Below are 15,957 nucleotides of genomic sequence, written 5' to 3' on the forward strand. Positions count from 1 at the left end.
AAAAAAAAAAAAAAAACGAAAAAAGAAATGCCTTCAGGGATCCCTCTGCACGTCTGTGGAAGCCAAGGGGTAGTTTCCAAGTCTCGCAGCACTGCCTGGCCAGAACGGGCTCCCAACTCAAGAAAAGGAAAAGAAACCGAACAAACAATTCAAAACAAACAAACGAACAAAAGCCCCGGGATCCCACCAGCGCGGCATCCCAGACCGGGAAGCAGCTGCACACTCCAGCGGAGCTCCGCAGCCTCTCAGGAAGAAGCAAAGGTGGCGCACGGAGCCAGGTGTTTGAGCGAAAGGAGGAGAATGTGTTGAGAGGTAAGGAAGAAACCAAAAGAAGTGGAAAAAAAGCAACACGAGCAGCCAACAAATGACACTCAGAGAGCCAGCTAGTGTGGGCTGGTGGAATCTAAGCAGCCGGTGTTTCCTGGACAAGAGACTGTGTCCGCAGGAAGCAGAGGAGGCTGAGTGTGGGTGAAGAAGGGTAGGGGGTAGGAAAGCATATATCACAAATTACCAGAGCCCTGCAGCCCCTCAGGAAGAAGCGAAGATGGCGCACGGAGCCCGGTATTTGAGCGAAAGGAGCGGGAGGTGGTGAGAGGTAAGGAAGAAATCAAAAGAAGCGGAAAAAAGCAAGACCAGCAGCCAACAAATGGCACTCGGAGAGCTGGCCTGTTCGGGTGGTTGGAATCCAAGCAGCCAGTGCTTCCTGGACAAGAGATTGTGGCCACGGGAAGCAGAGGAGCCTGAGTGGGGGTGAAGAAAGGTGGGGGGTGGGGAAGCGTATATTGCAAATTACCAGTTGTTTTGTCTCCTGCTGGAAGCTCCATGAAGCTGCTTTCTCGTATCCCCTGTTTGCTGGTCTCCGATAGGAGTTCAAGATGGTGGATCCACGCTGCGTTAGCTGATAGGGGACCTCTGCATGAATCTCTCCTCGCTCTCCATTTTCTGTCAGTTTTCTCACTCCATTTGGTGCTTGGCTGAGTTCTTTATCTCTTCATTTGATGTTTTAGGGTTTTAGGATTGTTGTTTTCTGTTCGGCTTAGTTTTTCAGATCTTTGCTGTGGAGGGATGGCGTGGTGCTTCTGCCTAGAGCGCCATTTTGCCGGAAGTCAGTAGCTTCAGATTTAATATTTTTGTTTAATTAAGGTTTCTGTGATTTTGTAGCAATATTTTTTGACTTGCCCTCATTAAGTGAACTGAAGTGAAATGCTTTTTTTTTAGATTGTGGTAAATATACATGTAACAAAACGTTCGCCATTTCAACATTCCTCACATGTATGATTCAGTGATACCAACTGTGTTCTTTGTGTTGTGCAACCATCACTACCACCTGTTTCCATATTTTTCTGTCACCCTTTAAACAGAAGCTCAGTGTCCCCTAAGCAATGAGTTCCCCTTCTCCCCTCCCTCCCAACACTGGTAACCACTAATAAACTTAGGTTTGTATGTATACACTTGCCTATTCTAGATATTCCGTATAAGTGGAATCATACAAGACCTGTCCTTTTGTGACTGACTTATTTCACTCATTGTCTTACTCTTTGAAACCCAGGAGGCTGAGGCCCACCCTTTGAGACCCAAGAGACCATGTCCCCACCCTTTGAAACTGAGAAGGCCCTGTTTCCCATGCTCCTTCCAACAGTTCTGCTAATCTCCAAGCTGCTCCCAAGGATGGTCCTTCTCTTTTCTTGGAGGACAACAGATGTAGCTCCTTTGGCCTGTTTCCTGCCTGTGAAATTCCAAGAGGTAGACAGCGTTCTTTCCTTTCATCTTTCTCTGTCCCATTCAGTCTAAGATGGGTTTTCTGCTGTGGTAGTTGGTTAGATCCATCAGTCACAGGCTTAATCTCTTTAACAAACGATTGTGTAGCTGCGTCCTTGGTGCACATTCTAGGACACATGTCCTTAGTTTGTGCAATAGAATTTTGTAAATCTTTAAGTTCTGTTTTCATTTTGGTCAGTTCATTTTTAAGTCCATCTCTTTCACATTTTACTATAAGCAGCAAGGAGAAACCACGCGGCCCCTTTAAGATTTTGCTTAGAAATCTCATCAGCCAGATATCTAAGTCCATCACTTACAAGTTCTACCTTCCACCAGACATTTGGCCATAATTCAGACAAGTTCTTTGCCACACATAAAAAGCATTGCCCATCCTCAGTTGTCCAATCACATGTTCATCATTTTCTTTTAAAGCCTCACCGGAAGCACATTTAACGTCCATGTTTCTAGCAGTGTTCTGTTGCTGGCACCATATGTATTCTCTAAGACAATAGAGACTTTCTCAATAGCTCTCCTTACTTCCTTCTGAGCCCTCAGCAGAATTGCCTTTGATGTACATAATTCTACCAACAGTCTCTTCAAGGCAATTTAGGCTTTTACTATTAGGCACGTTAAAACTCTTCCAACCTCTACCCATTACCCAATTCCAAAACTGCTTCCACATTTTAGGTATCTGTTAGAGCAGCACCCCACTCTTCTGGTAACAAATTCTGTCTTAGTTATCTAGTGCTGCTATAACAGAAATACCACAAGTAGATGCTTTAACAAACAAAAATTTATTTTCTCACAGTTTTGCAAGCTAGACGTTCGAATTTATAGAGTGCCTGCTCTGGGGGAAGGCTTTCTCTGTCTGTCACTCTGGAGGAAGGTCCTTGTCTATTCAGCTTCTTAGTTCCTTGGAGATCTCCATGTGTCTTGGCATCTATCTAACTCCATCTTTCCTCTGCTTAACTTGTTTAATCTCTTTTTGTATTTCAAAAGAGATTGACTCAAGACATGCCACATGCTAATCCTGCCTCATTAACATAACAAAGACAACCCATTCCCAAATTTGATTATAACCACAGGCATAGAGGTTAGGTTTTATAACACATATTTTTGGGGGACATAATTGAATCCATAACACTCAGTATGAAGTTCTCAAGTTTCACCCAGGTGAAATGCTTTTTAAAATTAAATTTTTTTCTGTTTTGAATTAGAACATTTAACTACTATCTAGTATATTACACATTAGGAGCCCTGGTGGCATAATGGTTAAGTGCTCGTTCGATAACCAAAAGATTGATGGTTTGAACCTATCCAGCTGCTTTTTGGGAGAAAGACCTGGGGATCGGCTTCCGTAAGATTACAGCTTAGAAAACCCTATGGGGCAGTTCTGCCCTGTCACATGGGGTTGCTGTAAGTCGAAAATCGATTTGACGGCACCTAACAACAACAAATGTTAAACACATTATAGTTGGTCTGATTCCTGACAATTCATATGTGGGCACAAACTGGTTCAACACAGCTGAAGTCCTTATTTTAAAGTACTAAGTTCAAAGTACAGGTAGTTACTGGAATTTTTAATTTATTCTTGTTTATATTAGAAGTTGAAAAGATCAGGATCCAGATTTTATTTTTATTAATTCAAACTTTTGTTGTAGGATGCACAAGAATTTTCAAAGCTCTTTATGTCTCTATTGGAAGACACGTTGTCTAAACAAAAGAATCCAGATGTCCGCAACATTGTCCAACAGCAGTTCTGTGGGGAGTATGCTTATGTAACAGTGTAAGTCTATTTCAGCTTTTTCATGGTTACATTTTATTCTAAGACAATGGCTCATGTTATCTAGTTTTTGGTTGAGCTCTAAGTCATAGCTTTAGTGGGCTATCCTGGGACGTGAAGTATTTATAGTAATAACTTTCTATGGGAACCTGTAAACAACTGACGTGATAATTGCAGTTGATCTCATTCAGGTGTTGGGAACTGAGTCTGGTTGAGCTCTTGCCATTTACTTTATGTCTCTGTGGTATGAGCTGAAAGAATAAAATTGGAACTGGCTAGCATCATGGAATATTAAAAATAAATGTAAAATAACTTAAAAAATGGAGAATTTTATTTCCTAATCATAAAATACATGGTTGGCCTCACCAATCACTTTGTGTTTTACTTATTTTTTAGTGTACATAGTATAAATAATTTCTCTGAAAGAGACCTAAGGTTATAAATGCTTCCTTTCATGTTTCTAGAATGTAATAGAACTTTATTGATTTTTTTTTTTTTTTGCCCTCTCTGATCTTAATTTTATCACTTTAATTTCTATAGTTGCAATCAGTGTGGCAGAGAGTCTAAGCTTTTATCAAAGTTTTATGAACTGGAATTAAATATCCAAGGCCACAAACAGCTAACAGATTGTATCTCGGAATTTTTGAAGGTATTCAATTTTTGGTGTATAAGTTGTTTCTGCTCATTAACAGCTAAATGCTATTCTGAATGGTATTTTTATTTAGTGGAAAGACGCATTATTCCAGCTTTTTCTACTTACGAACTATCTCTGTTTATGTAATGATCTTGGAAAAACTTAGAAGTATTGAATTATAAATTATTTGAAGCAGGCTGCACCTTAAAATAATTTTGGGTTATTTCAAATTTTATATGCAAATTTATGTATCTGAAAACTTATATGACTGTGTGATTGGGATAGTTGAGTGTTTAAGGAAATCTAAGCTCTGTTATCATAAGGTTAATTTACCTTTTCATTTAATGAGAGCTAGAATGTGTTCCGTGCAAATATTTTCTACATCAATATGGTCATTCTTCAGTCCCTCCACTCCATATTTCTACACTCTGTACATTTCAATATATATACTAGTGTAGAAGGGTTCTCTTTTGTTCTAAGTGGTAAAGCTGCTAAGAGGAAACCTTTGTTACCAAGCATGAGCTGACACATAGTATAATAGATGGTCGTCTTATACAGCTTCCTTTCTTAAAATATTTTTGTACATTTCCTACTCTTCTAGCACATCCATTAGCGTGCCTGAATAGTCATTTATTGAATGCATTCAGCTAAATATTTATTGAATGCTTACTATGTGTCAAGCATTATTTCAGCTTTTGGTGATAACAGTAATGAACAAAATAGACAAAAAAAAATTTTGCCTTTGTGGAGCTTATAGTGTGGTGTGGGGCCAAGGAAGGACAGTAAAATAAATATAAATGAAACATATAGTATGTTAAATATAATAAGTGCTGTGGAGAAAAACGAAGCAGAGAAAGGACATGGGGAATGTGGTAGAGATGAGAATGAATGAAGTTGGTTGCAATTTGATATAAAACGATTGGGGGTGAAGAAGTGAGCCATGCAAGAATCAGGGAGATGAGCATTCTGGGCAGATGAAATAGTAAGTGCAAAGCCTGAGACGAGTGTGCCTGGTGATTTCAGGAACAGCCAGGAGGTCAGTGTGGCTTTAAACGAATAAGCAAGGGCAGATTGGTAGAAGATGAAGTTGTAGAGTCAACTAAAGGCCATATTAAAACAAAACAAAACAAAAAACTCTTGGCATAGAGTCTATTCTGACTCATAGTGGCCCTTTACGACAGAGTAGAACTGCCCATAGGGTTTCCAAGAAGCCAGCTGGTAGACTGGAACTTCTGACCTTTTGGTTAGCAGGTGTAGCTTTTAATCTCTGCACTACTAGAGCTCCAAAGGCCATAGGCCTTATAAATCATTATTACAACTTTGACTTTTACTGTGAGTGAGATGAAATGTCATTGGAGGATTGTGAGCATAGAATTGATAGGATCTGTTTTAACAGGACAGCTCTGGGTGCTGTCTTGAGAATAGGCTGAAGGTAGGGCAAGGGCAATCGATGGTAGCTGGGACCAAGGGTTAGCTGAAGAGGGCTGAAGAGGTGATAAACAGTGTTCAGATTCTAGATATATTTTAAAAGTAGAGCTGATAAAATTTGCTGAGTGAGTGTGGTGTGTGAGAGAAGGAGAGGAGTCAAGGATGACTGAGGTTTTTGGCCTGACCAATTGGGAGATGAAGTTGTCATACTCAAAGGGAGAGAGGGGACTGTGGAGAGTTTTTGGACATGTTACTTTTGAGAGATGTAGTTCAGGGGAGAAGTCAGGGCTGGAAATTGCCAAAGGAGTGAGAGAGATGAGGACCAGGGACTGAGCCCTGGGATGTTCAAATGTTAAGAGATCAGGGAGATAGGAACAGCTGGCAAAGGGTGCAGAGGAGAAATGCCAGTGATCTACAAGGAAAACAGAAGAGTGTGGTATTCTGGAAAGTGAAGACAATGATGTTGCCAGTATTGTTTTACTTACAGTAATCTGTATCACAGGCTGTTACGGAAATATAAAGGGCAATTTTTAAAAAGAAAAGAAACTACTATCAGCTGTAACATTTTATTTTTCTCCATTCCTTTTTTAGCTTTGTTTCATGAATGTGGCTCAGTAATTTTAACCAAGTCTATATATGTATAATGTTGTATTCTGTTGCCCATATGTAGTTTCTACCCATTTTTTACTGTTCTTAAATTAATTTGGCATTAAAGTACATATGACTTTTTTTTAAACTACTTCTTAGATTTCCCAGAAGTGGGATTATCCGGACAAAGGACACAAAACAAGTATTTTTAAAGTCATACAGTTTGGAAAAAGGCACATCAATTTTTAAATATCATTGTATATACAAATTAATAATGTCACTGCTAAGTAGTGCCTGCTAATTCTGTGTGTCCTTCATTATTTATAGCAGCTTGATTTTAAACGGCTTGAATGGATGCTGTTAAAGTGGAATTTTACATCAGAGATTTTATCACTTGTTTTAAATCTTTCCATTTTCTTTTCTTTTTAAACTAACATGTCTTATTCCTGATCAGGAAGAAAAATTAGAAGGAGACAATCGATACTTTTGTGAAAACTGTCAAAGCAAACAGAATGCAACAAGAAAGATTCGACTACTTAGCCTTCCTTGCACTCTGAACTTGCAGCTAATGCGTTTTGTCTTTGACAGGTAAATATGTGCAAGTAGAGTGTTCTTTGTTCATTGTGAACTAGTATGTACTGATTTTACCATAGACATACAGGATAGCAAGATGCTTATAATATGAAAGTCTGGACTTGTGAATGAAAGTTACAGGCCGAGTCTGTCATTTGAGATGCCAGTATTTCATGATTTTTATTGCAGAATTCTTAAACAAGCCAGCCATATATATAATTGAGAATTTTAAAAATAGGAAGTCTTTATTTTTAATTTTAAGAAATTATTAAAAACAAAGGAAAAGCAGACATTTAGGTAGGAACAGAAATACCTTCAGACATCCTAAGTTGTTATATATTTTAAGTAAATTTTCTACTCTTTACAATAACACCCCTCCTGCCCCTATAGGAATATATGTCTCATTTTATAATTAAAGTCTAGCCAATACTTGTACATGTACATGTCTTCTATAAAAAAGGAACTCCTGTGTTTTGTGATTACATTGAAACTTCTGGAATTAAGTATTAAATTTGGACTCATCACCTTTAATTCATACCTTTAACCTATTGGTTAGTATTTACCCAATTATAAAACCATATTATGTTTACTTTTAGTTTTATGGGGTTTTGAGCAAGATTACTAAATGAAATGTACCTAGCTCCTGTTGAGTTTATTAAAGTAACTGATAGAGCTTATACATTGTTGTTTAAAATATAAATGGTTGTTTAAAATATCAATATAATTAGCTTTCCTCTTGGTTAGGCAAACTGGACATAAGAAAAAACTGAATACCTACATTGGCTTCTCAGAAATTTTGGATATGGAGCCTTACGTGGAACATAAAGGTAATATTTATACCGAGCAGTGATAATTATAATGCTCAGAGACTATAACTTGTGATCTGCTTGTGATGACTGTAGAATAGCAATTTACTGCTAATTTTTTTAATGGGAACCCAGACTTTTTAGGTTAGCTGGGATGTAAGTTTGATTTTCTGTGACTAAGCACATAACAAAGATTCGATAGTTTATCAGTATCTACATAATTAAGGGTATAAAAAGAATAAAACCCGAAAAAGATAACTTGCTATCCCTGAACCCTCACTTGTCACCTTAGTCTTAATATCATATCAGTGATTCCTCATAAAAATTAAACATCTTCTAGCTACCTTGTTTGTTTCTCTCTTTATTTCTTTAATATTTTATCAGAAACATCAGGTGACATGATTTATATCTGTGACCACCGATATGTCCTAGGATGCTATATCGTGATCCCAAGACAGAATTCATGACCACTTTTTTCTTTTGGTAGTCTTCATTTTACCATACTGGATGGTTCTTGTTAGAGAAAACAAACGTCTTACTGTTTGGTTCTTTTGCACTGACCCGAAGGACTGTTAGACTTTCCAGTTAGGTTGATCTAAGGCTTGATGAAAATTTTAATGTAGAAATGATTATTTATTATTGTGCATGTTTTGTGTGTGTGTGGTGAAAATGTACACACGAAAACATTTACCAACCAGTGGCACTGATGACATTTTTTATGTTGTGCCACCTTTATTGCTATCCTTTCCCAAAATATCCTACCACCTTTAACATAAATTCAGTACCTTACAAACAAAACTCACCCTTTCCACCTCGCTCCTATCCCTGATAACCACAAATAATCTTTGGTTTCTATCTATTTGCTTATTTCAAACAAATGAGATCATACACTATTTGTCCTTTTGCGACTGACTGACTTCACTCAGCATAATATTTTAAAGGTTCATCCATGGTGTGGCGTGCATCAGAAGTTCATTTCTCTTTACGACTGTATAATATTCCATTGTATGTTTATCTGTTCATCTGTTGGTGGACATTTCAGTTGTTTCCACCTTTTGGCTGTTGTGAAAAGTGCTGCGATGAACATTAGTGTACAGGTTTCTGTTTTCATTCTTACCCTCATCTCTTCTGGGTATATACCTAGGATTGGAATTGCTGGGTGATATGGTAGTTCTCTGTTCAACTTTCTGAGGAACTGCCAAACTGTTTTCCACACTGGCTTTATCGTTTTACATTCCTACTAGCAATGGATGACAGTTCCAGTTTCTCCTCACCTAGCCAACACTTGTTATTTTCTGTTTTTTTGATTGCTGCCATTCTAATGGGGGTGAGGTGCTATCTCATTACATTTTTGATTTGCATCTCCTTAATGGCTAATGCCACCACTCGTCTGTCAGTTGGTCGTCCTGTGGTGGCTTGTGTGTTGCTGTGATGCAGGAAGCTATGCCACCGGTATTTCAGATAGCAGCAGGGTCACTCATAGTGGACAGGTTTCACTGGAGCTTCCAGATTAAGACAGACTGGGAAGAAGGGCCTGGCAGTCTACTTCTGAAAAAAATTGGCCAGTGAAAACCTTATAAATAACAGTGGAACATAGATATAGTGCCAGAAGATGAGCCCCTCAGGTTGGAAGACACTCAAAAGTCAACTAGGGAAGAGCTGCCTCCTCAAAATAGAGTTGACCTTAATGACGTGGATGGAGTCAAGCTTTCTGGACCTTCATTTGCTGATGTGGCAGGACCCAAAATGAGAAGAAAAGGCTATAAACATCCATTAGTAATTGGAACGTGGAATGTATGAAGTATGTATCTTGGAAAATTGGAAATGACATAAACGAAATACGGTGTGCATAAATGTTGATATCCTAGATATTAGTGAGCTGAAATGGACTGTTATTCAAATTTATATACCAACCACTAATGCCAGAGATAAAGAAGTTGAAGATTTTTACCAACTTCTGCAGTCTGAAATTGATCAAACATGGAAACAAGATGCATTGGTAATTACTGGTGATTGAAATGCAAAAATTGGAAACAAAGAAAAATCGGTATTTGGAAAATATGGCCTTGGTGATAGATATGACAGTGGAGATCGCGTGATAGGATTTTGCAAGGACAGCAACTTATTCATCTGAAATACCTTTCTTCAGCAACATAAACGGTGATTATCATATGGACCTCACTGGATGGAATGCACAGGAATCAAATCAACTACATCTGTGGAAAGAGACGATAGAGTAGCTCAATATCATCAGTGAGAGCAAGGCCAGGGGCTGACTGGAATGGGCTATCAATTGCTTGTATGCAAGTTCAAGTTGAAGCTGAATAAAATTAAAACAAGTCCACGAGAGCCAAAGTATGACCTTGAGTATATCCCACCTGAATTTAGAGACCATCTTGAATAGATTTGATGCGTTGAACATTGATGACTGAAGACCAGACGAGTTGTGGGATGACATCAAGGACATCATACATGAAGAAAAAAGGTCATTAAAAAGACAGGAAAGAAAGGAAAGACCAGGATGAATGTCAGAAGAGGCTCTGAAATTTGCTCTTGAATGTAGAGCAGCTAAAGTGAATGGAAGAAATGATGAAGTAAAGGAGCTGAACGGAAGATTTCAAAGGGTAGCTCAAGAAGACAAAGTAAAGCAACTTTCAGAGTCTCTTCTGACATCCATTTTGGTCTTTTCTTTCTTTCCTGTCTTTTTAATGGGCTTGTTATAATTTTCTTCAGCTTCAACTTGAACTTGCCTGTGAGCAGTTGATGGTCTGTTCTGCAGTCAGCCCCTAGCCTTATTCTGACTGATAATATTGAGCTTTTCCATCATCTTTTTCCACAGATGTAGTCAATTTGATTCCTGTGTATTCCATTCAGTGAGGTCCACATGTATAGTTGCCGTTTATGTTGTTGAAAAAAGGTATTTGCAATGAAGAAGTCGTTGGTTTTATGAAAATTCTGTCATGCGATCTCCAGCGTCATTTCAGTCACCAAGACCATATTTTCCAACTACCGATCCTTCTTCTCTGTTTCTAACTTTCGCATTCCAATCACCAGTAATTATCAATGCATCCTGATTGCATGTTCGATCAATTTCAGGCCACAGAAGTTCATAAAAATCCTCAATTTCTCCATCTTTAGCCTTAATGGTTGGTGAGTAAATTTGAATAATAGTCATACTAAGTGGTCTTTCTTGTAGATACATGGATATTATCCTATCACTGAGAGCATCTACTTCAGGATAGATCTTGCAGTGTTCTTTTTGACAATGAGTGCAACACCATCCATCTTCAGTTCATCATTTCTGGCATAGTAGACTATATGATTGTCTGATTCAAAATGGCCAATACCAGTCCATTTCAGCTCACTAATGCTTAAGATAAATATCTTAATCCATTTCATTTTTGACGATTTCCAATTTTCCTAGGTTCATACTTCATACACTACACATTCCGATTATTAATGGATGTTTGTAGCCTTTTCTTCTCATTTTGAGTTGTGCTGCATCAGCAAATGAAGGTCCAGAAAGCTTGACTCCATCCGCATCATTAAAGTTGACTCTACTTTGAGGAAGCAGCTCTTCCCCAGTCATCTTTTGATGAATCTGAGGACTTCATCTTCTGGCACTATATCAGACAATGTTCTGCTGCTATTCATAAGGTTTTCACTGGCCAATTTGTTCAGTAGTAGACCCCCAGGCCCTTCTTCCCAGTCTTTCTTAATCTGGAAGCTCTGGTGAAACCTGTCCTCCATAGGTGACCCTGCTGGTATTTGAATACCAGTGTCATAGTTTTCAGCATCACAGCAATACACAAGACCCCACAATAAGACAATGCATGGGAGATTCAGTCTGTATGCTGGGCAGATAATCCAAGAAGCTAGACTACATGAAGAAGAACTGGGCATCGGGATTGGAAGAAGACTCGTTAACCTATGTTATGCAGATTACACACCCTTGCTTGCTGAAAGTGATGAGGACTTGAAGCACTTACTGATGAAGATCAAAGACCACAGCCTTCAGTCTGGGTTACGCCTCAACATAAGAAAACAAAAACCCTCACAACTGGACCAATAAGCGACATCATGATAAATGGAGAAAAGATTGAAGTTGTCAAAGAGTTCATTTTACTTGGATCCACAGTCAACACCTATGGAAGCAGCAGTCAAGAAATCACAACGACATATTGCATTGGGCAAATCTGCTGCAAAAGAACTCTCTAAAGTGTTAAAAAGGAAAGATACTACTTTGAGGAGTAAGGTGCACCTGACCTAAGCCATGGTATTTTCAATCGTCTCATGCATGCAAAAGCTGGACAGTGAATAAGGAAGACTGAAGAAGAGTTGATGCCTTTGAGTTGTGGTATTGGCGAAGAATATTCAATTTATCATGGACTTCCAGAAGAATGAACAAATCTGTCTTGGAAGAAGTACTGACAGAATGCTCCTTAGAAGTGAAGATGGCAAGACTTCGTCTCAAGTACTTTGGGCATGTTATCAGGAGGGAGCAGTCCCTGGAGAAGGACATCATGCTTGGTAGAGGGTCAGTGAAAAAGAGGAGGACCCTCAAGGAGCTGTATTGACAAAAGTGGCTGAAAAAATGGGCTTAAAGTTAGCAACGATTGTGAGGATGGCGCTGTATTGGCAGTGTTTCGTTGTTTTGTACATAGGGTTACTATAAGTCACCTAAGAACAACAGTGACAGCTTACAAAAGAAACAAAGCAAGCCCTATAACAAAACCTTTAAGAGGTGGTTGAGAAGGTTCGGGAGGGATATGTTCAATAAATGCTGAAGCTATAAAATATATGATGCCGTATGTACTATGGTTTAAAATTTGCACCTCTGTGGAAGAAGGAAACTGCTGTAAACTTTGTTTTCTTTTGTCATTGTGGGCATTGGTTGAATTAATAAACTTCACTGTAGTCTACTTCATATGGTAATTTGCTCCCTGTCTCTTTAGCTGATTGTTTGAATATTAGGGAAATCTGATAGGCTAGTGGCTTCTCAGGGCCCAGAAACTTAGGGAATGTGAAATTAATGATTTCCTTGACTCCACTATATGATTTTAAATATTAAATTTGTTATGTATTTGTTCATTTGTGCTGTACAGAAAACAAGGAAGATATTTATCCAGTTAACTTGCTGGATTAAAAAGCTTGTAGGAGTATTTAGGAGAAGTCAGCACAACTGGACTAAACCAAAGCTAAGAAGTTTCCTGAATACAATCAAACACTTTGAGTGATAGAGTTGCAGGGTTAGGGGTCTGGGAACCATGCTTTCAGGGGACATCTAGGTCGATTGGCATAACAAAGCTAATTAAGAAAATGTTCTGCATCCTACTTTGATGAGTGGCAGCTGGGGTCTTAAAAGCTTGCAGGCGGCCATCTAAGATGCATGAACTGGTCCCAACCACCTGGAGTAAAGGAGAATGAAGAACACCAAAGACACAAGGAAAGTATTAGCCCAACAGACAGAAAGGGCCATATAAACCACAGACTTCATCAGCCTGAGACCAGAAGAAGTAGGTGGTGCCCAGCTACCACCAATGACCACCCTGACAAGGAACATAGCAGAGAGTCCCTGATGGAGCAGGAGAAAGGTGGGGTGCAGAACTTAAATTCTAGTAAGAAGACCAGACTTAATGGTCTGACTGAGACTGGAGGAACGCCAGAAGGTATGGCCCCCAGATTCTCTATCAGCTCAGAATTAAAACAATTTCTGAGGCCAACTCTTCAGACAGGGATTGGACTGGACTGTGGGACATAAAGTGATAATCTTTAGGAGTGTGCATCGTAGCTCAAGTAGAAAGAAGAGACTAAAGGGGAAGCTTCTGTCCATAGGTGAGATGGGAAGGCAGATAGGGTTAGGAGCTGGTTGAATGGACATGGGGAATCAGTTGGAAAGGAGGAGTGTGCTGTCACAGTATGGGGAGAGTAATTAGGGTCACATAACAATGTGTGTATAAAATTTTGTAAGGGAGACTAACTTGAAATGTAAGCTTAATTTAAACTACAACAATAAACAAAATAAATAATTTAAAAAAGCTTGTAGGAATATTTAATTGTAGTATGTTGGCTTTACTAGATGTAGTCAACCTTTAATGTAGAGAAATAAAAATTGTCTTATTTTAGAATTGTTAGCTAGCACTGATAAAATCAGTAGACAAACTACTATAGGCCCATCTTTCATGGGATGTCATAGTGTTTGCTTTTAAAAATGTGCCGCATCGTATAAGTAGAGTGCTAAAAACAAATTGACTTTCATTATAATTGTACAGGGTTAATCTCTATTCTTTATTCCTTTTTTATGTACAATATAAACATTCGTACAAGTTCAAAATACAAAAATGTACACTTTAGCAAATTATCACAAATTGTAAATCTGTATAAGCACCATGCAGGTCAAGAAAGAAAACATTTCCAGTACCCTAAAAGCCTTCCCTGTTCCCCTCCCTGTTACAGCCTTATCCTTTGTCCCAAATACAGTCACTAACCTGACTTCTATGAGAATTACTTCCTTTTCTTTAACTTGTTAGTATATAAGCATGCATCTCTAAATAGTTTACTCTTTTACGTTTGGATAAATTAAATCTTACTCACTGCCACCTCTTTTCATCTGGGCTGTTGAAGATAGCTGGAAAAAAACACGACCATAGGCGTGTTTGTCACTCAGACTTTTTATTGTGGAAAATTTTAAATTTATATAAAAATTTAGTCTGACAATCTTAATCTTTTTACTTGATCATTTAGTTCATTTATATTTATTGTAATTATTCAAATTTCCGTTGATTTAAATTTGATGCTTCACTTTATAGAGTGTTGATATTTTCAAGCTTCTTGGTTCTTTAAATTTAGAAAGTCTAGTTGTTTTATAACCCATGACTGACTTTGGAAACCTGTGCAGGTTTTCTGCTGTCTGAGCTGGCTCTTTTTAATGTTGCCTTGTTTGCCTCTGTGTCTGGTTGTCTTTGACTGCATGCTGGTTATTTCACATGAGTGAAGATTTTTTGTAGGGGTTCCATTAGGGCTGGAACTGTTTCTGGAACTCCAATTAGATGTATTTCAGACGTTCTCACTCTATCCTCCATGTCTCCTCTTTGTTGCTTTCTCTTGAATTCCGCCTGATTTTTTTCAGATCTTCCTTCTAGTTTATTGATTCTCTATTTAGTTTAGCCGTCAAGTCAGTTCCAAGTCATAGTGACCCTATAGGACAGAGAAAAACTGCCCTGTAGGGTTTCCAAGGAGTGGCTGGTAGATTCAAACTGCTGACATTTTGGTTAGCAGCCGAGTTCTTAACCACTGCGCCACCGGGGTCTCTAGTTTAACCTAATCCGCTTTTATGGAGCCCTGGTGGCGCAGTGGTTAAAGCGCTCACCTGCGTACGGAAAGATTTGCAGTTTGAACCCACCAGTAGTTTGAACTCATAAGCCGCTAAAACCAGCTGCTCTGAGGGAGAAACGTGGCAGTCTGTTCGTGTAAAGATTACGGCCTTGAAAACCCTCTAGTGTGGTTCTGTTCTGTCCTAATCCACTTGATGGCAACGGGCATTTTTGGAATCTGCTTTTAAAACTATAGAGTTTTTTTTCCCAAGGTTAAAAGAAAACAAAAAACTTTAGAGACAGTAAACAGACTGAAATGATTGTATGCTAATTTCAACGTGCTTTTTGATATACGTCCAAGACTTGGGTTCCATTTAAATGTAGTTTTTTCTTTTCCTCAGAACTCTAACCTCAGACTGGAGTCCTTTCTATAGAGTTTTATCTTTGAATTATTGTATTTGTTATTTCCAGAAGTTCTGGTTTTTTAAAATCATATTTGCTTTGACATTTTTTAGATATCTTGTTCCTTAAGTCTAGTGTAATCCAATCATTTTTCTTTAAACATAATTTTTTTTTTTTTTTTTTTACTATTTCTAGTAACTGAGGTGTCTCTTCAAGGGTTGATTTTGCTGTCTGTTGTGTCTGCTTGCTGATTTTCAGTTATAGTGACTTGTGTGTTTTTGTGTTTTGTGATTTTATATATGTATATATGTTTTGTTTTGTTTTTTTCTTTTGTACTGAGCTCATATTTCTTGGCACTCTCACTCATCCCAGGACTGCATCAAAACACCAAACTAAACTCTTGGCTTGGGGTTTTTTTTCTGACTTTGTGGGTAGTGTGAATTCATGGTAGAAATCTCCATGAGGGCTAGCTTCTTATGAACTTGCAAGGGAGATTGGTTTTTTTCTTATTACCCAGTGTCAAAGTAATTATAAGGCAGATAATTTTTCCTTACTCTTTTCTGTGAAAGGTAGGTTAATTTCTAGGTTATCTTTTTTTTTTTTTTTTTTTAAATTGTACTTAAGGTGAAGGCTTAAAGAACAAATAGTTTCTCATGAAACAGTAGTACACAT

General features: G+C 38.2%; 1 protein-coding gene across 9 annotated transcripts in view; it reads left to right on the plus strand.

Annotated features, from left to right (window-relative positions):
• USP48 (ubiquitin specific peptidase 48) overlaps positions 1-15,957 on the plus strand; it is a 106,223-nt gene that overhangs the window by 26,702 nt on the left and 63,564 nt on the right. For all 9 annotated transcript variants that reach the window (XM_023732123.1, XM_023732124.1, XM_004377153.3 and 6 more), the window contains 4 exons: positions 3,420-3,544; positions 4,082-4,190; positions 6,646-6,779; positions 7,509-7,591. In XM_023732123.1, coding sequence (XP_023587891.1) covers positions 3,420-3,544; positions 4,082-4,190; positions 6,646-6,779; positions 7,509-7,591 — 451 coding nt within the window. The remainder of the gene's footprint in view (positions 1-3,419; positions 3,545-4,081; positions 4,191-6,645; positions 6,780-7,508; positions 7,592-15,957) is intronic.

This window comes from Trichechus manatus, unplaced genomic scaffold (genome assembly GCF_000243295.1).
Source record: "Trichechus manatus latirostris isolate Lorelei unplaced genomic scaffold, TriManLat1.0 scaffold00048, whole genome shotgun sequence".
In the NCBI taxonomy this organism is placed as follows: domain Eukaryota; kingdom Metazoa; phylum Chordata; class Mammalia; order Sirenia; family Trichechidae; genus Trichechus; species Trichechus manatus.